The sequence below is a fragment of the Rhineura floridana genome, chromosome 20 (genome assembly GCF_030035675.1).
Source record: "Rhineura floridana isolate rRhiFlo1 chromosome 20, rRhiFlo1.hap2, whole genome shotgun sequence".
NCBI classification, from domain to species: Eukaryota; Metazoa; Chordata; class Lepidosauria; order Squamata; family Rhineuridae; genus Rhineura; species Rhineura floridana.
In genome coordinates this window covers 5,854,976-5,877,084 of record NC_084499.1, presented here as the reverse complement: position 1 = coordinate 5,877,084, position 22,109 = coordinate 5,854,976, and the positions used below count along the sequence as shown (strand labels likewise).

Here is a 22,109-nt window from a genome sequence, read left to right as displayed (position 1 = left end):
GGAATCCAGAGAACTGTAACTTAGGGTACTGAGTGTTGTTAGGAGACCACTGTTGCCCTCATAGAGCTACAAATAAAAAGAAGTGCACCACCCCCACCCTCGGCCATTTTGCAATGATAAGGTACACTCAAAGTCCCGGACCCAACAAAATTCTAAATAAATTTTCAAATGGCCTGGCAACGAGGCAGAAACAAGGCAGAAAAATCAAACCTTCTTTCACAGGGGAAGAAAACTATTGAGAAACTGGAGGACAAATTTCAGCACGGTCCTAGTTCAAACAAACTAGACTGTAGCTAAACAAACCATGGTTTAGTGTTATGTGCAAACCAGGCCACTGTCTGTTCTCTTTGCATTTCATTTCCCTCTGACCTCATCCGTCTATAATTATCCACATTCCAAAGCCATGTGTATATTATGCTTGCCAATTTAGGATTACACTTCATGCATCTGATGGATATGCGGTAGTCCAAAAAAGATGATGGCATTAATAAATTTGTTAGTCTTTAAGGTCCCATAAGCCTGCTTGTCATTTTAGCATAACATTCAAGATTCCTCTGGTGTCTCTCATGGGGTTAGGTAGGTAATAAAAATGGGGGGATTTGAAGAGTCTCTCTCCATTCAAAGGGGAGGAAAATTTCTTTCAATGCAACCTGTGGCAGATCTTGAAGGAATCAAGCAGCTCTTGCTTTACAGCGCTGGATGTGCCGTCCACCTTGGGCGGTTTCATGCGGTGCAAAGACCAGTGTTCTCAATGGCTGGTGTGGATCAGATAAGTTGTCTCCACTTGCCAGAAATATGTCTTTTACACACACGAAAATCTTTGTGTTATGCCCCTGTGCTATGAGTCTGTGGTTTCACATAAGTGGGCAAAGATGGTAGGAAATAAGCATTCAGGGTTGCGTCTAATTACATTTTATTCAGAGGAGAAATGGAAAGTTCTGTCACTTTCAGTCCTCTCCATTTCTTATTTTTCCAATCTTAAATTCAGTTCTCCACATTTCTGCAGCAATTTGATGAAGGCAGAAGCCAAAAATGCCATGAAAATTCTTCAGCATTTTAGTGCAATTTCTCCTAACAAATACATTTTTGTAGACTGTCCTGACTAACGTACACATTTTTGTAAGCAACTTCTAATCAAATGATGCATTTTGTATGTTAATTTCACTCATATATTCATTATTGCAAAGTTCAAATAAGTGCAAATTTCAAAGAATGGCTGTGTTTTGCTTCCCATTTTGTTTCTGAAAGTGTGAATTTGGCTTGAAATGCGAATGGAATCGAATTTCTCATCTATCCCTAATTCAGAGTAGACACATTGGGTTGTCCGGCTTAGAGTAGACCCAATGAAATTGACGTACATGATTAACTTACACCCATTAATTTCAATTGATCTGCTCTGAGAAGAACTAAGAGACAACCTGTTGAAATTAATGAACCTATGTTAGCCTTATCCATTAATTTCAGTGAGTTTACTCTCTTTTTTAATAAACTTTATTTTATTTTCTCTGCAGGAATCTTTTCATTGCACAACTACAGGATTTCTTATATAGAGCAACTAGATACCAATGCAAAGCATGACTAATGCTGGACACAACCTTTAATGTCTGGAAATCTCTCTCCAGCCCTTGGAATGCAATATTAATCAGAGTCCGGGGGAAGGACAGAGTGACCATTTGAAGAAGTTGGAGTTTGGGCACAGATGGATTGCTACAGAATTCTGGGAGCTTGCCTGGAATTAGCTAAATAGGATGCAGCTTGAGGGGGTGGGAGTGGGGGGGGGGAAGCTGCAGAAGTTCCATCTATTGCTGTTTGGAAATGTCACACAGGATTAGCCGTTGTGCAGCCGGCTTTAGGGGCCTCTTTGCTTCCAATATGATTTGCTTGTTGGACTATGACCTGGGAGACCAGGGTTCAAATCCCCACATAGCCATGAAGCTCACTGGGTGACCTTGGGCCAGTCGCCATAAGTCGGAATTGACTTGAAGGCAGTACATTTGCATTTTGTACATTTGTAAAGAAACTATATTACAAAGGCATTCTATATTACAAAGGCATTCAGTCCAAGGAAACACAACATGTAAAGATGGCACCCTTGGAACTCAGTGCTGCTTAGAGTGGACCTCTTTTTTGGTGATATTTGCAATAACCAGTAGCTAAGGAAACAAAAGAGGGTTGGGGTTTAAAAAAAAGCACAAACATCAGTATGGGAGCTGAGTTTACCTTGAGGGTCGACTTCTTTAGCGATCTTGAGAGCGTCAGAGTTAGCCAGATCAGAATTGGCTGGGGATACTGCAAGGATGAGGCAATTCTCTTTGGTGACAAACTGCATGAGCATGTCACGAATCTGGAACTCAATGTCAGGAGGCTGGTCGCCAACTGGAACTTTAGTCATCCCGGGCAGATCCACCAGGGTCAGACTCAAGACTAAAGGAAAAGAAGGAGATTGGCTATTGTTGTGTTCCTACTGGATGCCTGATAGGAACAGAATATGGGAACAAAGTCTTTTACAGCCTACAGCAGGGGTGGCCAATGCGGTGTCCTCCTGATGGGATTACAACTGCCACCAGCCCCAGCCTGCATGGCCAATGATCAGGGTTGATGGGAGTTCTAGTCCAGAAACATCTAGTGGGACACAGGCCCATCATTCCTGGCCTAGAGTGCCATCTCATGGTGTTCAAAAGCTTGGGGAGAGAGTAGGTGATGGTAGAACAGGAATGGAAAATCACTGGCCATGCTATAATGACTGGCATTCAAAATTTGCTTAATAACATAAGCAAATGTTCTAAGCTATGCTTAAAAACTGCATAGCTGGATCAGACCAAATGCCCATCTGTTCCAATGCTCTACTTTCAAAAAGAGCCCACCAAATGCCTCTGGGAAATAACTGATATAAGACAGTCATCAGCCAACTGTAATCAGCAGGGCATTGCTGGGTGAGGCTGATGGGAGTTGTAGTCCAAAGCATCTGGGGAGTACTAGATAGGGGCAGGCTAATCTAAACGCACTATCATAGCATTCTTTTCCCTCAAGCCCCACCCCAATCGCCCTTTCCCTCACACTAATATGTTTTGGAGAATGGAGGAGTCACACATATGAGCTCCCATGATCCCAAGTAGTCCCTGCAGCATCAGACAAAATGGAGTCCAAAGCTTCCACCACCCGCACCGGCCACAATTGGTGCTGAGAGGGGGCTTACCGTGAGGAGAATAGACTCGCAGATTGATTGGGATAGGAGAGATGCCCTTGTTGGATCCAGTAGCTCTGTCAGTCTCTGATTCAATCTCCTGACGTATCTCGTCGAAGTCAGTGAACTTCTTTCCTTTACAATGTAGAAACTCGCCATGTTCTAGAAGCAGGTGGGGAGGCAGACAACAAGAGAAAATTACGGACACCTGACTTGGGGAAGGAATAGGGATGGAGGAGTGAGGAGTAGTGGGCCAGCATGGTGTAATGGTTAGCGTGTTGGACTAAGACCGGGGAGACCAGAGTTTGAATCCCCACTCCGTCATGAAGCTCACTGAGTGACCTTGGACCAGTCACTGTATGTCTCAGCCTAACCTACCTCAGAGGGTTGCTGTGAGGGTAAAATTAAGAGGGGAGAACTGTGTGCACTGCTTTGAGCTCCCTTGGATGAAAGGCAGCATATAAATGTAATAAATAAATAAATAAACAATAAAATGGATAAATCGATCCATTTCAGTTTCTCATTTTTTCCAATCTCAAAATTCAGCTCTTCACATTTCCACATCAGTTTGCAATTTTTTTAAATTTAAAAAAGTCCTCATGAAAATTCACCAGCATTTTAATCTGAATTTCTATTATTGTTGTTGTTGTTTACCTAATACCAAATGATTTCTAGGCAACTTACAACAGATTTAAAAAACATGCAGAAATTTAAAACTGGAATTATAGACAAGACACGTACAATCAATGAAATCTGAAATTCTCCAGCACATACCAAGAAGGGCCAAAGGCCTGACTGACTTCTCTCTTATAGAAGCATGTGTGGCCATGTCTCCTACTTAAAAGAAGCCAGTCCTCCATTTGAAGAGAAACCTCTGCTTGAAGGGCTGTCTGGTCCGAGTTTGGTTTAAAGATATAGGACCTTAAGAATGGACAGCAGGGGGAGCCTTGAAGTTGCCCATCAACAGTTTCCACCTAGCCAGCAGCGTGAGCAGGCACACGAGTCACCTGGTCACAGCATTTCCCATTTCGGATGAGAAGCATTTCTATTTAAAGTCAAGTGTAAAAATCTGCATCTTGCTTATAAATCAGCATATGGCAATATAATGCAAATCTATTGTCTTCTTTGTTGGTGATGCATTCCCTTTTTTCACAATGTTTAACTGGCCACCCTACATGGGAAGCAAAGGTGTAAACTTCCCAGTGACTGCCTGGCTAAAGCTGCTATGTGTTTCCCCCCCCCCCTTCATATAGGAAGCTGCATTACGCCAAGTCTGACAATTACCTGTAATTTATTGCTTTTTTGAGGAACAAGTGGGTAATTTCTTTCCTTTTTTATTGTAACAGAATGGGGAGAAATTTTATTACTTTTGAGGAGTAATTGTAATCTTCCCAGCATTACTTTTGGGTGTTACTGGGGGCTGCACTTGGTTTGATGTGCAAATATCTGAGTTATGACCTCTGCCTCCTTCCCTGCCTCCCTTACCAGCAGAGAGACCACCTTTTTATGGATAAAAAGAATTATTCTACTACCTCTGTGTGTGTATTTATTTTTAATGTTGTTTCAGGCTACTTTGGTGTGCAGCAGCCAAAGCCAGCACCTTGTAGGCACTCTAGTTTGTTTGTTTTTTAACTAACTGTAACTGTAGTTATTACTTTTGAGTAAGGTTAAGGTGATCAATTCCTTTCAGAACAATTGTAATTGTAATGGTAATTTATTCCAGTTTGGGGTCATGTAACATTGTTGTTGTTACGTGCCTTCAAGTCAATTTCGACTTATGGCGACCCTATGAATCAACGACCTCCAAGAGCATCTGTCGTGAACCACCCTGTTCAGATCTTGTAAATTCAGCTCTGTGGCTTCCTTTATGGAGTCAATCCATCTCTTGTTTGGCCTTCCTCTTTTCCTACTCCTGTTTTTCCCAGCATTATTGTCTTTTCTAGTGAATCATGTCTTCTCATGATGTGTCCAAAGTATGATAACTTCAGTTTCATCACTTTAGCTTCAAGTGATAGTTCTGGTTCAATTTGTTCTATGACCCAATTATTTGTTTTTTTCACAGTCTATGGTATGCGCAAAGCTCTCCTCCAACACCACATCTCAAATGAGTTGATTTTTCTCTTATCCACTTTTTTCACTGTCCAACTTTCACATCCGTATGTAGAGATTGGGAATACCATGGTCTGAATGATCCTGACTTTGGTGTTCAGTGATACATCAAAGTTATTAAAAGTAATTTTCCCAGCTCGGTTCTGCACTGAGAGGCAGTGGCTCTCAGGCGCTTCATTCGAAGAGTCTCTCTCGGCCCTACCTGGAGTTGCCAGGGATTGAACCTGGACCCTTCTGTCTGCCACTGAGCAATGGCCTTTCAGGATCAATTCTTTCCTCAGCTTCTGTGACTTCCACCCTCTCTCCCTAGCCTTGCTCTCACTGCCTGCTTTGTGGCTTTGCCTGCTTTGGCAATCAAATTTTTTTTGGTGCAATCTTCAATACTGCATATATGGGAACTGTGTACTGGAATGAAAAGCAATGTTGAGAATTTCTCCAGTCAATGCAAAGGAGAGAAAGAGCTACGAAGAGGAACTCTGGGGACAGCTTTGCATTTATAGTGAGACAAAGGAGGAGGGGAAGTCAGGGGCGTACCTGTGGTGGCATTGACCAGCTGCAGGACCAAAGGGCGCCTGGTGACGATGCCAGATCCGCGAGGCAGGAAGTCCCTGAAAAAGAAAAGAAGAGTCCGGGTTAATGGTGGCTTCCTTTGCTTAACCTTGACAAAGTCCTCTTGCCCCTGCTTAGAGACTGGACAGGGAACCTTTTCAGCCTTTTGGCCATATTTGCTCATGAGGAACCTTCTGAGTTTCCTACATGCCGAAACCAGAATTTTCTGCATACATCCATCTTTCCATCCAGGCAACCAAGCTGCATCATCACAGGTCAAGGACTCATTCCAGTCAAGCCAAAGCACTCAGGAGGGACCCAGGAAGCTGCCTTATACTGAGTCAGAGCATTGACCCATCTAGCTTAGTACTGTCTACACTGACTGGCAGCCACTCTCCAGGGTTTCAGACCTGTGTCTCTCCCAGCTCTACTTGGAGATGGCGGGACTGAACCCAGAACCTTCTGTATGCAAGGAAGATGCTCTACCACCAGTGGTTTCCAACCTTTTTGGTAGGGAGACCTACAAGTCAGAATTTACTTAGTATGGAGACCCATTGATTTATTGTTGCATGAATTCAGGGCCACCAGAATTCCCTAGTGTTAAAATGTAAGGGCTTATCCACACTGGAGCATTTCTTCATAGCAAACACACTGCTTTTACCATCGTAATAGATTTGCAAGGTCCACACTTCGTGCTGCAAATTCATTGTTTTCCATTCACACAAGTAAGCATTCCTCTGGGAAGGATTTGTGTTGCTGTTTCCTTGTGGCCCTGCCCTCTAATTTTACATTTTTACTCCCTCCGGTTGTTCAGTTACTGGGCATGTTCAAATATTTTTGACTTGCACAGTATTTTCATTCCTTCTTGCCCCCACCACTCCCTAAAGTTCAGCAATTGAAAAGAAGTGGGGTCATCTGTCCCCTCTTTCTCTGCTGCCCCTTGCTTTTTCTGAGTTAATTTTTCTCCGCTGGAAAAACAAATCAATATAATATCAAATATTTTAAATAAAATATGAATATTAATATCAACATTTTATCAAAATATCAATATCGATATTTTATCAAAATATCAATATCGATATTTTATCAAAATATCAATATCAATATTTTATCAAAATATCAATATCGATATTTTTGAGGAAACTTTTTAAAAATCCACTTCAGATTTTTTAGAAAAAAAATCGGAAACCAGGTGCAGAGAGATCTCTCCACAAAGATTGAGAATATAAGAAAGAATGATAAAATCAAAAGGTAATTCCCATAGCTAGTTACAAGGAGTGAAAGAAGTTTACTCAGGGAGAAAGGGGAGTTCTGCAGCAAACTGTGAAGGGGGGAGGACAGAGCAGTCAGAAGTTGCTAGATAAACCACCAGAAATAAAATGGAATTCATGGGAGAGTTGGTGGGTGGAGAAAGGGAAGTAGCTGCAAGTGACGATTCACCCGCCCACTAAAAACCATAGAAGCAAATGGTCTTCAAAGACGTGTGGAACAGAGTGGAGCCTTATTGTTCTAAACTTTTTGTATTATCACTGGATTGGGTTAGTTCAGATCTACAGGGCAGAAACTGCATGATAGCTTCTGTTTCCTTTTTTTTTTTTTTTTTTTTTTTTTTTTCAATAATTTTTATTCAGATTTTCATAAAACATACAAGACGAAATCATAAAACATTCAAAGACAAAAAACAAAATCAAAAATAGTTAAACAAAAAGAAAAAAAGAAAAAAAAAACAAAAATAAAAAATAAAGAGTAAAATATTGACTTCCCATTTGTCAAAGATCAAATCAGTTATAAGTCTATAATATATAACAATCCTGTCTCTTAAGTCATATTATAAAATCACTTTCCTCCAGTAGTTATCTTACTTAATCATCAAATCTCATAAACATTACTTTATTCTTTCCACAAAAAGTCAAAGAGAGGTTTCAATTCTTTAAGAAATATATCTATCAATTTTTTTTTCCAGATAAGCATATCGATTAATCCATCTCATTACTAATTATGATAATCTTATTGTCATAACCATAGTCAAAATAAACATTTCAATTAATCCATCACATCAGAATCTGTTAGGTTCAGTAATTTCAGTAGCCATTGTTCTATTATCCCTATTAGTTCCATTTTCCATCTTCCATCTTCAGTAGTCTTGTTAAGTCCAGTAATTTCAGTATCCAATCTTCCATTATCAGTATTCCATAATAATCTTGCTGTCAAAGCCATAGTCATATAGTAAGAGTCTGATGGGAATTACCTCTATCCCAAATATTTTCTTGCCATCCATTCTGAATAGGTTGCTGAAATACTGCTGTAAAATCATATCTCTGTTCTTTTTTTCAAAATACACTGGGTCATCTCTTGAAAGTTTTTCCATTGTCACATGGCTGCAGTTAATTCCATAGATTTTCTCTATATTGGGCTCCATCACATCATTCCAGTCCAGAAGATTATCCATGCCATTGATAACTTTATCTCTAGAATCTTCATTAATTTCTTCAGAGATAACATTGAGTTCCAAACAATAGATTTTATTTCTAAAGTCCATAGACTCCAAATCTTGTTCCTGTTCCACGTTTGTTCCAATCTCCGGGATCTCCTCTCTCACAGGGACCCCTGTTCCAGTCTCCAGGGTCTCCTCTCTCACAGGGACCCCTGTTCCAGTCTCCAGGGTCTCCTCTCTCACAAGGACCCCTATGTCTTTAATCTCCTGTGTCTCCAAACAATAGATTTTGTTTCTAAAGTCCATAGACTCCAAATCTTTTTCCTGTTCCACGTTTGTTCCAATCTCCAGGGTCACCTCTCTCACAGGGACCCCTATATCTTTAATCTCCTGCTTCATTTTACTCAATTCAATTTTCAGCTCCTTACAACCCTGTCGCAGGTTTTGTTTCGTTATCTCAATCTCATCCATTATTTTCTGAAACATAGTTATTTCCAGATTCTCAGCCACTTTCTTAATTGCCATTTTAAAAGAAAAATATAGGAAAACCACTTCTTATTTCAGCAACAATTGGGTTAATACTCCAAACTTGGTGACATCACAGTATAAACAGAGCAGACAGCCTTATCTCTCCATGCTTAAGTAAACAAAATGCAGTTCCCAGGATCGAAACAATTAATGGCGGTCGTCAGGAAACAGATTCGTCAAAATAAAATAGACCAAAAAGAGAGTAGTCTCAGACAATATAATATTCTTCAAAATAAAAATCTGGAATAGAAATCCCTCTTCTGTGTATATCTTTAGAATGCAAATCCAGGACAGCTTTTTGCAACAAAAACAGAGATAAGCTATTAATTAGTGAGTAGCAGAGAGAAGTTATGGCTCCCCAGTGAGATGTCAAAAACCGATCAATCTGGCAAATCTCTTTTAAACAGCAACAATTTAAGTCAAGTAAAAGAAAAATATAGAAAGAAGGGTGCTTGCCTGTTAGTGCGTTCTCTCTTAGAAGATAAGATGAACGTTCGCTTTATCAGATAGAGCTTGTTGTTGAAAATCCGTCCCACCTTCGTCGGCTGGACCTCGTCCCATAAATTAATGAGATCTGGTCGTCCCAACAAAAATAGGCTTTGAGGTTAATCTCTTCGTTTCTCCCTACCCGGGAGAAGTTTAATCAGTCAAAAAAAAAAAATCTGACTGATATATCTGAATAAGCTTCTTTTGAGGCAGGAGCCCGTCTCAAAAGCAGGCACAGGCTAAGTCACCCTTCCCGGAAGTTCAGATCTACAGGGCAGAAACTGCATGATAGCTTCTGTTTCCCAGTGATGTCATGTGAAGCATGCAAATTAAAAGATGTGACTAGCACCAAACACACACTATACCACCATGTAGATGAGCCCCAAGATTCAAGCCTTTCTGATGGTCATTCATAAGTGTGAACACACCATTATAACATTCCAACAAAACAACAAGTTGTAAGATGCAGTCATCATGCCAGTTGCAAGCAACAGTTATTTTGGATTTACTTATAAAAGCCAGTGACCCAGCTGCCCAAGCTTTGCAACCCACTTGCAGGTCACAACCCACAGGTTGAGAAACCACTAAGCTATAGCACTTTCCCTATAAGAGGGGGCAGAACAGGACCAGAGAGGGGTGTGGCCTGAAGAGAGGGGGTGTGGTCTAGAAAATCCTAAGAGCTGGATAGAGAAGTCTGGGGGCTATAGATTTCCCTTCCCTGTACTAGCGTGGTTTTCACACACGAGGCTAAAGGCCAAACTAGACATGATGTTAACAACATAATTAGCCTTTGCATGATTTAACATTTTCTGGAAAGATGGAATTACTGTTAAAGCAGTTTATGTCTGCAGTGTAGATATAGCATAAGATTCTCCTATAATCCTGCAAGGTCACTCTGCAGAGGTCTTGCATTAATGATCTAGGACCCAGTGGTGGCCAATTTCATCCAAATGCCACCACCAGGTCTTCTGAAGAACCATCTTGGCCCAAGGGGAGTGGCAACAGCTTCTTCAAGGTAAACAGTTGTTTAATTGTAGAATTTTCATGTCATAGAATCATGTTATAGTAGAGCTGGAAGGGGCCTATAAGGCCATCAAGTCCAACCCCCTTACAATTCATGTTTTAGCAATTTTATGCGAACTACTTTGTGAAGTCTTCCTAAAAAAACCGGAATATAAACTCCTTAATTAATATCATATTTTTTTAAAAAAATAGGAAAAGGACTGCAAACTTATGCAGCATTGCTGCAGGGTGAGAAATGCCCCCCCCCAAACACTCACAGAAATTTCTCAGGAGGGTGGAAAAAACTTGGGGTGGGCTGAATGACGCCAAAAAACCAAGATTGAGTCATAACCCCAGTTCTATCATCCATGAACATTTCTGATCTGATCTGCTGCTTTATTCCAATTAAGAGGATTGGGGTCAGCACCTGGCATCCAAGGGCAGCTGGTGGGGGCCCAGTGCCCCAGAAGGGCCCACCAGCACTTGCGCATGCATCTAGCCCTCCAAATCAAGCAGCTGAGTCTGTGGGCCTCCACCTTACTTCCCAAAATGCCACCATGGGTGCTGCCAGCCACTCTTGAAATGCTGTTGCTGCCAAATAAGCATCAAGGGGCCCATCAACATAGGACAGGGATCAACAGAGGGCACTTTGCCCGCATAAAACTCTCAAACCTGGAGTTGGCCCTGACAATGAAAGGTCCCTGTGTATGGTTTGAGGAAGGGCATCAGAGATGTCCTGTTGTTCATTTCCTTTTCAATGCCAGGGCTAAACTGATACTCCCATCCAGAGCCTTTTGCACACAGCAGCATAATGCTGCACCCAACTGCACCATATAATCTCCATTTAGCAAAGGTACCCAGCATCATTAATTAAAAGCGTCCTTCTTTACCTACTGGCGCCATCTCATTCTCATTATTTTTTTCTTTTCATGTTTTAATATGAAATAGAGGTGTTTCAATGCTTTAGATATGAAGAAGATCAGAAACTATGCCTGCAGTCCTATATACTATATACTTAACTCTCATGGAATTCAATAGGGCTTACTCCTGAGTAGACTATGCAGAGGATATCTGCATAAAGCTGGCACTGTGGCAATTCAGAGGTTAGTCATCACTAACCGTTAACCCACACTCATTAGCCCAGAAGTGGGGAACCTTTGGCCCTCCAGATAGTGCTGAACTACAACTCCCATCAGCTGCAAGCAAGCATGGCCAAAGGCTAGGGATGATGTGAGCTGTAGTTCAGCAATATCTGGAGGGCCAAAAGTTCCTCATAGCCCATACACATCACCAGGAAGAAATAAAACAGTCTGAACTTACAAGGATGAAACTTTTAATGAATAATTCTGAGTGAGCATCTTTTGCTCAACAAGGCTTACCTGTGAGCACACATTATAGCAGGATCTTGTCCATGGGGGTGGAGGGTGGACACATTGCTGGGTAATATAGTGCAGCTAAAGTAGGTGCTTGCATGGTACCTCTCATTTAACACTGCCAGAACTGTGAAGGCCTCTAATGGTGGAAGCGACCAAACTGCCATTTAAGTTGCATCCATGAATCAATGAGATCCTTTCAAGCTGAGGTCTAGCGCACTGCTGAAATCCACAGAGGGCAAACAATCCCTCTGCAACAAAATCAATCGCAGCCAAGCTTCTGCCTTGGAATCTTCCAGATTCACTGCTCGAAAACAGGCTCCTGCTTCCGACTCAGGAGCAGCAGGGAGACTGTTACAAAAACAATGGGAACAAAGGTGGCACAATGTGCAACACAACTGGGAGTTTTCAGGGAAGGAAGAAAGGAAGTCCATCTTTTTTTAAGATTGCTGACTTAGCAACCACAACCCACAAGTATTTTTTTTAAAACAATGCTTCCCAAAACAATTATTTCTTCCTGAAAGCTCTCTGATACCCACAGTTTTAGAATTGCATCAGAAGTCTTCGGCTTCAGCTTTGGATCTCCTGGATCCCCCTATTTAAAGAATTCCGATCAAACAGGATAATTCCAAACGTGGAGGATTTAAGCATAGCCTTCGCCAACTTGGTGCCCTGCAGATTTTTTTTTTTTTACTCCATCTCCTGTCAGCACTTGAGAAATGGCCCATAGAGAAAGAACTGGCCACAACCGGCCAAAAATGCATTAAATAGCTGCACAATAGGTGACACCTGGAGAAACTGTGCAACTATTCAGTTGTGTTTAAAGGGTTGGATTTTCTGAAAAAATGAAGAAAGCTGAACAGGGAAAACGTGAGAGAAGCATGTATTGACCAAAACATCATGATGAATACCCTGTAAAAAGCAGTAGTGTAGTGGCAAATTCAGAAGCGCACGGTCCCTTTGTGATAGTCACAGCCACACCCCATCTAAAAATCATAGAATAATCTGGCCAGGCTTGAATACTGTTTTCTGCTTCTCTGTCACTGTCACCATTTGGCTGTCCCTACTCACTATCAAGAGATATTGCTTGAATTACTAAATTCAGTGTTTACGCCTTTATCTTCTGCTGCTGCCAAACTGCTTGATAATGTAGATGGGATGCTAACATCAGGATTCACCGTCTCTTCTGCAGTTACAGAATTAGAATCACAGAATCATAGAACTGTGGAGCTGAAAGGGGTCTATAAGGCCACCAAGTCCAACTCCCTGCTCAATGCAGAAACTTGGCTTTTTGAAGGAGGAACTTATGGGAAGTCCTTTCATTCTGATTGGCTCCAATCAGCAGGAAACAGCAGGAAGCGGCTGACACACTTCCCTTTCAAGCTGATTGGCTCACAGGATGCTGGAGACATAGGGACCCTGGCTCCCCAAAATGTAAGGAGTTCAAGACCCCCCCAAAACCCTGAACAACTACACCCCTGGTAAAAAGTAAGTAGACCAAGCGCAGCTATCCCACAATAAGTGCACAGCATAGAAGCAGTAACAGAACAATCTAAGCAGAGGAAGCACATAAATATACCCTTATTGTTATCTAAGGTCAGGGCTGACATTATAGCAACAGGAAGGGCCATGGTGTGCTGGAAGAAAACAGGCTGAAGTTGAGCCAGCATGTCTTCTACACAGGGAAGTCCTGTCTTGCAAACCTGTGAGAGTTCTTTGAAAGTACCAACAAGGGTGTAGAAAATAATGTCTGTGCATTGTTAAGATCATACCGGTGCCAGTATCATCATGGGTCAGTATTGCTGGGCATCTGCCAAGGCGCACAGTTGCCCCCCTGCGCCCAGAGCCACTTGACCCTGGCTCTTGTTACTCACCTGCCCTCTCCTAGCATGTAAAGCAGTGACAAGAGTGAGGAAACTGAGCCGGACCCATCACTGCCTTGAGGTTTCCCTCTGGACTGTTCTTATGCATTTTCGTTAAAAAAAAAAAATTCTCTGCCGTTTTCATCCTCACCAATGGTTTGATTCTTAATGTTTCAGATGAGATCCATTATCAGACACACAGAAAGGAATATGAATAAGACTGCATGTATGTCTGAAACGTCCCATATTCTACAACAGGGATACAACAGGAATACAACATATTCTACTACCTGTGGCCCTCCAGATGTTGCTGGATGGCAGCTTCCATCGTCCCTGACCATAGACCATGCTGGCTATGACTGGTGAGAGTTGGAGCCCAACAATGTCTTGGAGGGCCATCAGTTCCCCAACTCTGGAATAATGTCACACACGGATTGGCCCTTGTGTGCAAGGATCCATATCACGAGATACAAAGGGTCATGTAAAAAGTAGGAGAGCGGCTTGCAGCCCTCCAGATATTGTTGAGACTCCACCATTCCTGACCGCTGGCCATGCTGACTAGAACTGATGGGAGCTGGAATATATATTAAAAAAAAAAATCTGGAGAGCCACATATGTTCTCCATCCCTGCTGCCAGTGGCATTCCCCTCTCTCAGGTAGGAATGTGCCTTCTAAATACCTACTTCTAAAATGCTGTTTCTTAAGAGCAGAGGAGGGAGGGAGAACCTGAGGCCCTCCAGATCTTATTGGGCTCCAGCAGTCAAGTCTCCATCAAGTTCCAGCCTTTATCATTGAAGGCTGCGTTTCCCCTCTCCCTGATCTGCTTTGAGAACCAGTGCACTAAAGACACTTCTCACATGCTCAGACACTACTCTCTTTAGATAACATGATTGACTGATCATGTTGAAATCTTTATTTCTATCTGTGACTGCATTATAAGTTGCAGTGGTGTGTTCATTTCACATTTCCTAATTGTTGGTATAGAAATCCTGTCGGTCACAATATTGCTTTTAATGAATGCTTTGCTGGCTTTTTTTTTTACGCTGGATTTTTATGTTGACATAAAACATTGACATATTTTATGTTTGTTTCTATTTTGTGTTTTATGCTTTTATATTGATTGTGTATTTTTATTGTTTTTATTATGTTTGTAAGCTGTCCTGAGCTCTGTTTTTAACAGTGGAAGGGCAGGCTATAAATCCTCTTAATAAGTAAATATTCCATAGTTTTGGAAATTAGAATCTAGGCATTTAAGGCTGAAAATTTAAAGTTTAAATTTAAGTTAAAAAAAAAGATTCCTGACTTCTTCCCCCAGTTTTTGGTGGTAACTACTAGGCACAAAAACAAAACAAACTGGACCATACAACCACTAATATCCTTTTTTGCATAGTCGGCAAATAATTTGCATAATATGCAAATTAGCCTGCCCGGATTTGTGGAACTGGAATATGGCAACGCTATGATTGGAGCTCATCAATGTGAAAGGAGGTGAGCCAGCCACTGAGAAGACTTTTCTCATTATCTAACACACCCCTTTCATACTGATTGGCTTCTAGGGACGTTTGTTGCAGTGCAGTACAGACTCAGAGACAACATGGAGAGCAAGGAACATGAGGGAAAGTGGAAAAATGTGTGGCGGGGCGGCATGGCTGTGGCATGACTTTCCTGAAGGGACCCTGCACTTCTGAATCTGCCACTATTTTATTATTATTATTATTATTATTATTATTATTATTAGCATTATTATTAGCATTATTAGCATTAGCATTAGCATTTATATACCACCCCATCACCGAAGCTCTCTGGACAGTTTACAATAATTAAAAATATATATATATATTTTTTACAATAATTTTTATTCAAATTTTCATAAAACATAGAAAACAAAATCATAAAACATTCCAAGACAAAAAACAAAACAAAACAAAAATGATTAAACAAAAAAATAATAAAATGTTGACTTCCCATTTGTCACATATCAAATCAGTTATAGGTCTACAATATATAACAATCCTGTCTCTTAAATCATATTATAAAATCACTTTCCTCCAGTAGTTATCTTAATTAATCATCAAATCTCATAAACATTACTTTATTCTTTCCACAAAAAGTCAAAGAGAGGTTTCATTTCTTTAAGAAATATATCTATCAATTTTTCTCCAAATAAACATGTCAATTAATCCATCTCGTTAATAATTATAATAATCTTATTGTCATAACCATAGTCCAAATAAACATTTCGATTAATCCATCTCATCAGAATCTGTTAGGTCCAATAATTTCAATAGCCATTATTCCATTATCCCTATTAGTTCCATCTTCCATCTTCAATAGTCCTGTTAAGTCCAGTAATTTCAGTGTCCAATCTTCCATTATCAGTATTCCATAATAATCTTGCTGTTGTAGCCATAGTCATATAATAAGAGTCTGATGGGAATTTCCTCTATTCCAAATATTTTCTTGCCATCCATTCTGAATAAGTTGCTGAAATACTGTTGTAAAGTCATATCTGTGTTCTTCTTTTTTACAAAATGCACTGGCTCATCTCTTAAGAGTTTTTCCATTGTCACATGGCTGCAGTTAATTCCATAGATTTTCTCTATATCAAGCTCCATCACATCATTCCAGTCCAGAAGATTATCCAAGCCATTGATAACTTTATCTCTAATATCTTCATTAATTTCTTCAGAGATAACGTTAAATTCCAAACAGTAGATTTTATTTCTAAAATCCATAAACTCCAGATCTTTTTCCAATTCCACATTTGTTCCAATCTCCAGGGCTTGTATCTTCCCTTTATTTTTTCTTTTCTCATCTCTGATCTCATTCTCACAGGATCCCCTATTTCTTTAAGCTCCTGCGTCATTTTGCTCAGTTCAATTTTCAGCTTACTACCCTGTCGCAGGGTTTGTTTCGTTATCTCAATCTCATCCATTATTTTCTGAAACATAATTACTTCCAGATTCTCAGCCACTTTCTTGATTGCCATTTTTAAAACCACGAAAACAAAGCAAAACAAAAATAAAGAAGAACCACTTCTTATTTCAGCAACAATTGGGTTAATATTCCAGGCTTGATGACATCACAGTATAAACAGAGCAACCTGCCTTATCTCTCTATGTTCAAGAATGCAAAATAAATTTAGTTCCCAGCATCAAAACAGTTAGTGGCGTCGTGAAGAAGCAGATTCGTCAAAATAAAATAGACCAAAAAGAGAATAGTCCCAGACAATATAATATTCCTCGGAATAGAAATCAGGAATAGAAATCCCTCTTCTGTTTATTATCTTTAGAATGCACTTCCAGGACAGCTTTTTGCGACAGAAACAGAGATAAGCTGTTAATTTCGTGAATAACAGAGAAGAGCTATATCTCACCCAGAAGTTGTCCAAAGCCGATCAATCTGACAAATCTCCTTTTGCTGCAACAATTTAAACCAAGTAAAAAAAATAATAGAAAGAAGGGTGCTTGCCTGTTAGTCCGTTCTCTCTTTGAAGAAAAGATAAACGTATCGCTTAAGCAGATAGAGCTTGTTAGGAAGTCCGTCCGGCATTGTTGGCTGGACCTTATCTCATAAATTAATGAAATCCAGTCCTCCCAACAAAAACAGGCTTTTGAGGTTGATCTCTACGTTTCTCCCTGCCCGGGAGAAATTTCATCAGTCAAAAAAAAAAATGTTCTGACTGATTTATATCTGAATAAGCTTCTTTTGAGGCGGGAGCCCGTCCCAAAAGCAGGCACAAGCGAAGTCACCCTTCCCGGAAGTCCACAATAATTAAAAATATTAAAAACAAATATACAAATTTAAAAACACATTTTTAAAAAGCAATTTAAAAACACATGCTAAAATGCCTGGGAGAAGAGGATGATGATAATGATGTATTACTGCCCTTCACCCAGAGGTCCTAGGGCATGTTACAACAATTTGTTACAACAATTTAAAAACACATAATTAAAAACAGTTAAAAACAACCTAAACAACATCACAGAAAACAGGGTGGGTACTAAAAAGGTACATCTCAGGTGTCAAAGGCCAGGGTAAAGAGGTGCATCTTCAGCATTCTCTGAAAGTTATACAGTGAAGTTGCCAGAAACACCTCGGTGGGGAGAGTGTTCCACAGTTTAGGGGCTGCCACAGAGAATGCCCTGTCCCTGGCCACCCCCAGAACTACCAAAAGGTAGTTTATACATGCACACTCCACTCCAGGCTAGCAGGAGACATTCTCAGAGTTCAAGGACAAATTTAAGTCAGGGTGCAAAGCAGGCCTCGTGAGGGTCATGGCCTGGGAGGAGAGTCACAGCTGTTGTGTCCACCCATCCCTGGCATGTGGCCCTAGGAAGCTTTCCCATGAAGAAATGTGCCCTCCTGGCTTAGAGTCAGCTGAAGCCTTACAAAACCTAGTAGGGTTTGACCCTCCAATGGCTCCACCCCTCTGGCAATCATAGAATTATAGAGTAGAGTTGGAAGGGGCCTATAAGGCCATAAAGTCCAACCCCCTGCTCAATGCAGGAATGCAAATCAAAGCATTCCCGACAGATGGCTGTCCAGCTGCCTCTTGAAGGCCTCCAGCGTTGGAGAGCCCACCACCTCTCTAGGTAATTGGCTCCATTGTCATATGGTTCTAACAGTTAGGAAGTTTTGGAGGGCAGAACTTGACAGATCCTTCCATACCTACTTCTGAGGAGGCAACAGATATGTTGGACTTTAGCCGAGAAAGGTAATTTCAGGTTTGCAAAATGGAATTGCATCTTGGAAATCCACACCATGCCAGCTATTCCACTAATTGTGTATTTTAAACGCCCAGTTCACAGTAATCCTGCAAGCAGCAAGAACATTCCCGATGCTATGGGAGTAAGTACAGGATTTTTACGCACCAGCCATAAAACATGGTCTGTATTAATGATTAGTAAGTGCTGCCATTCCATACAGGTTCTAGTTAGCTTAAAAGAATAAATATTAGAACATTAATACCCCCAGAGAGCACAAGAAAACTCTGCCTAGCTTGCTGCATCTGAATAAACACAGACATGGGGATGGAAATTCATTTCTCATTTTTCTAAATCTCAAATTCAGTTCTCCACATTTCTGCAACAGTTTGTAAATTTTTAAAAAAGAAATCCTTATGAAAATTCTTCAGCAGTTTAGTGCAAATTTGTCCCAATACACACATTTTTGTATGCAGTTTTGCCTAATGTACCCATTTTTACAAGCAATTTCTCCTAATATAAAGCATTTTCATATGGTATTTTCACTAATGCAGAACATATCATACGGAAAGTGGGATTGGACCAAGATGAAGGAAGTGTGAAAATTGGAAGGAGAAATATCAATAATTTAAGATACCATACTACTAGCAGAAACCAGTAATGATTTGAAACGAATGCTAATGAAAGTTAAAGAGGAAAGCACAAAAGTAGGACTATAGCTGAACGTCAAAAAGACTAAAGTAATGTCAACAGAAGATTTATGTAGCTTTAAAGTTGACAATGAGGGCATTGAATTTGTCAAGGATTTTATCAATACCTTGGCACAGTCATTAACCAAAATGGAGACAATAGTCAAGAAATCAGAAGAAGGCTAGGACTGGGGAGGGCACCTATGAGAGAACTAGAAAAGGTCCTCAAATGCAAAGATGTATCACTGAACACTAAAGACAGGATCATTCAGACCATGGTATTCCCGATCTCTATGTATGGATGTGAAAGTTGGAGAGTGAAAAAAGCGGATAAGAGAAAAATCAACTCATTTGAAATGTGGTGTTGGAGGAGAGCTTTGCGCATACCATGGACCGTGAAAAAGACAAATAATTGGGTGTCAGAACAAATTAAAACAGAAGTATCACTAGAAGCTAAAACGATGAAACTGAGGTGATCGTACTTTGGACACATCATGAGAAGACATGATTCACTAGAAAAGACAATAATGCTGGGAAAAACAGAAGGGAGTAGAAAAAGAGGAAGGCCAAACAAGAGATGGATTGATTCCATCAAGGAAGCCACAGAGCTGAACTTACAAGATCTGAACAGGGTGGTTCATGACAGATGCTACTGGAGGTTGCTGATTCATAGGGTCGCCATAAGTCGTAATTGACTTGAAGGCACCTAACAACAACAACAACATATTCACTAATACATTAATTTTTATGTACATTTTCCCTTAATATATGCATTTTTGGAGAAGTGCATTGCAAAATTCAAAAGATGGCTATGTGTCACTTCTTATACTGTTTCAGAAAGTGCAAATTTGGTAAATTTGGCTTTAAACTGAATTTATCCCCCCTTCCTATCTGCAACAGTGGGATCACAACTTTTTTTGGCATGCAGTGTAAAATAACTATTGACACAATGGGGAGACAATTGTATTTTTCTCTGTGCAGGCTGACACCACACACTGTACTTACCCTGGCAATGCTGCCTTGACAAAGTGTGAATTAACTCATTATTTTGGACCACAATTGGGCAAATAGTCCTTGAAAGAAAACCAGACAAAAAATGCTCATATATACTAGTTTGGACATACAACGAGAGGAGGAGGGGGAAGAGCAACAACCCAGCATTTATGCTGCCTGGACAGAAACTCCGAATAGCTCCAACAGTGATACAAACTGCAAAACATGTCAAGATGCAAAGTATGGAATACAGGAAGTTCTGGGGAATCCTGATAATGTCAGCTAAAGAAACATCAAATAGGGTGGTATTCAGTCCAAAGGACCCTCTAGATCAGATGTTTAGCATGCTGTAGAGAGGACAACAAAGTCTGAAAACAGAGCAAATGCGCCAGTCCAAAACAATTAGCATTCACTTTCGTTTAAAAGAAAATATTGGGAATGGGAGAAGGCAAAACTGCTTATCTCCAGTGATACAGGCTCACCTGTTGCATGATCCAAACCTCAACAACAGCACCAGTTAAAGCAGGGATGGAAAACCTGTGGCTCTCCGATGCTGTTGGACTACTTTCATCCTTGACAATTGGTGATGTTGGCTGGAGCTGAAGCGAGTTGATATCTAACAACATCCCTGAGTTAAAGAATCTTCGGTTGCAGGCAGGGCTGGCCCTATTATTAGGTAGAGGGAGGCAATTGACTTAGGCGGCAGATGCTGGGGGTGAAGTAGTGGCAGCCACTAGCTGCTCCTCCTAGGCCTCTTGGCCATTCTCCTCTGTTGGAGGGCAGAGTTGTGCCTGTGATGTGTCCTGCAGCCCCATAACTATCCTACTGCTCTCAAGCATCCGTGGAAAATGCTACCCCAATTGCTGATCTTGAAAGAAGATTCCACGGCCAGGCCAGTCAGCTTCTATATGTTGGATCAGTCAGACAATCAAATGTATTTCTTAGAAACCACTGGCCATCACAAAACAGTATAGAAGTACATTTCAGCCAAGGTGGTCCCCAGCGCATGGGACCCCATGTTGTACAATAAATTTTATCCGATCATTTGGGGTCCTTCAGCAAATTTTTACAATAAGGCATATCTGTTAGCACATACAAAAGACTGGCAACTCTCTTTCTCTATGAATACCCTAGCATGGTTAATTTTAGAGATGGCTTATCTAGTACCTATTTTTGGATGGGTGGTGTTGGGGTCTAGATACATAAAAAAGAAAGGATGTGTTGCCTTCAGTTTTAGCAACTGGAGAGGCCTCGCATATATTTACTTGGCAGTTACAGTTTGATCCATATGCTCATGCTAAATTAACTTTAAGGGGTAACCCAGATTTGAAGTCAGAGAGGCAATCCTTTTTATGGAAGAAATGGGTAGACTGTGGGATTCACATGCTAGATCACCTGATAGGAACAGGTGGAGAACTTTTGCAATTTCCTATATTTCAGTTTAGATACCATTTACCAGTGAGTGCTGAACAGGCCTGGCGCCAGCAGGCATCCAGGTCAGGCACTGGCCAAGGACCTTTGAGGCAAGCTGAGGGCCCCTGCAGCTGGTACTGGGAGGGTGGAGCTCCCACACTGCAATCCCCCCAGCATTGGGTCCTGCCCCGTTACCAGACGGTGGCATGGATCACAGAGCAGGAGCTCCTCTTGCCCAGATGACATCACCCCTGCAAATGCATGCACCTGGCTTGTGCTTAAATATGCCCAGTCACACCACCTCTTCGTGTTGTGGTATCAGCCCACTGCATGTGCATGCCTGCAATCACCCAAGATCACTCGATGGCAGGCATACACGCTGATGTGCTAATGCAGCGATGCAAGAGGTGGCGCAACCAGGCATATTTAAGTGTGCATGCACACACACACGCAGGAGGGAGACGGGCCCATGGCAGTCTGGTGCCCAAGGGCCCTCAGAGGTCTGGTACTGGCCCTGGTGCTGAATGGCAATATTCACAATTATGACACCTGTTGGAGTCCATCTATGGCCTGTCTGCTTTGAGTGCCTCAGCATCCAAATCATTGGAAGGAATAACTGAATCTCCACAGAAAACCAAACCCGTAAATGTTATATTAATGTCTAGAAAATTTAATCCTCTTTCCAATATTAGACAACAATCCAGGTTACAACATATTTAGGGACGATGGTTCCTACAGTTATTACTCAAATGATTAAAATAAATTTAAACAAACTGATAAT

At 41.0% G+C, this 22,109-nt stretch overlaps 1 protein-coding gene across 7 annotated transcripts in view; it reads right to left on the bottom strand.

Moving 5' to 3' along the window:
* The window catches only part of DNM1 (dynamin 1), a 207,770-nt gene that overhangs the window by 152,453 nt on the left and 33,208 nt on the right, over window positions 1-22,109 (bottom strand). For 6 of the 7 annotated variants that reach the window (XM_061604034.1, XM_061604032.1, XM_061604033.1 and 3 more), the window contains exons 2-4: window positions 5,828-5,901; window positions 3,197-3,346; window positions 2,221-2,424 (exon numbers count right to left, since the gene is read on the bottom strand). In XM_061604034.1, the coding sequence (XP_061460018.1) occupies window positions 2,221-2,424; window positions 3,197-3,346; window positions 5,828-5,901 (428 nt within the window). Of the gene's footprint in view, window positions 1-2,220; window positions 2,425-3,196; window positions 3,347-5,827; window positions 5,902-11,671; window positions 11,964-22,109 lie in introns of those variants that run through there. The other variant, XM_061604031.1, reaches the window with a different exon arrangement.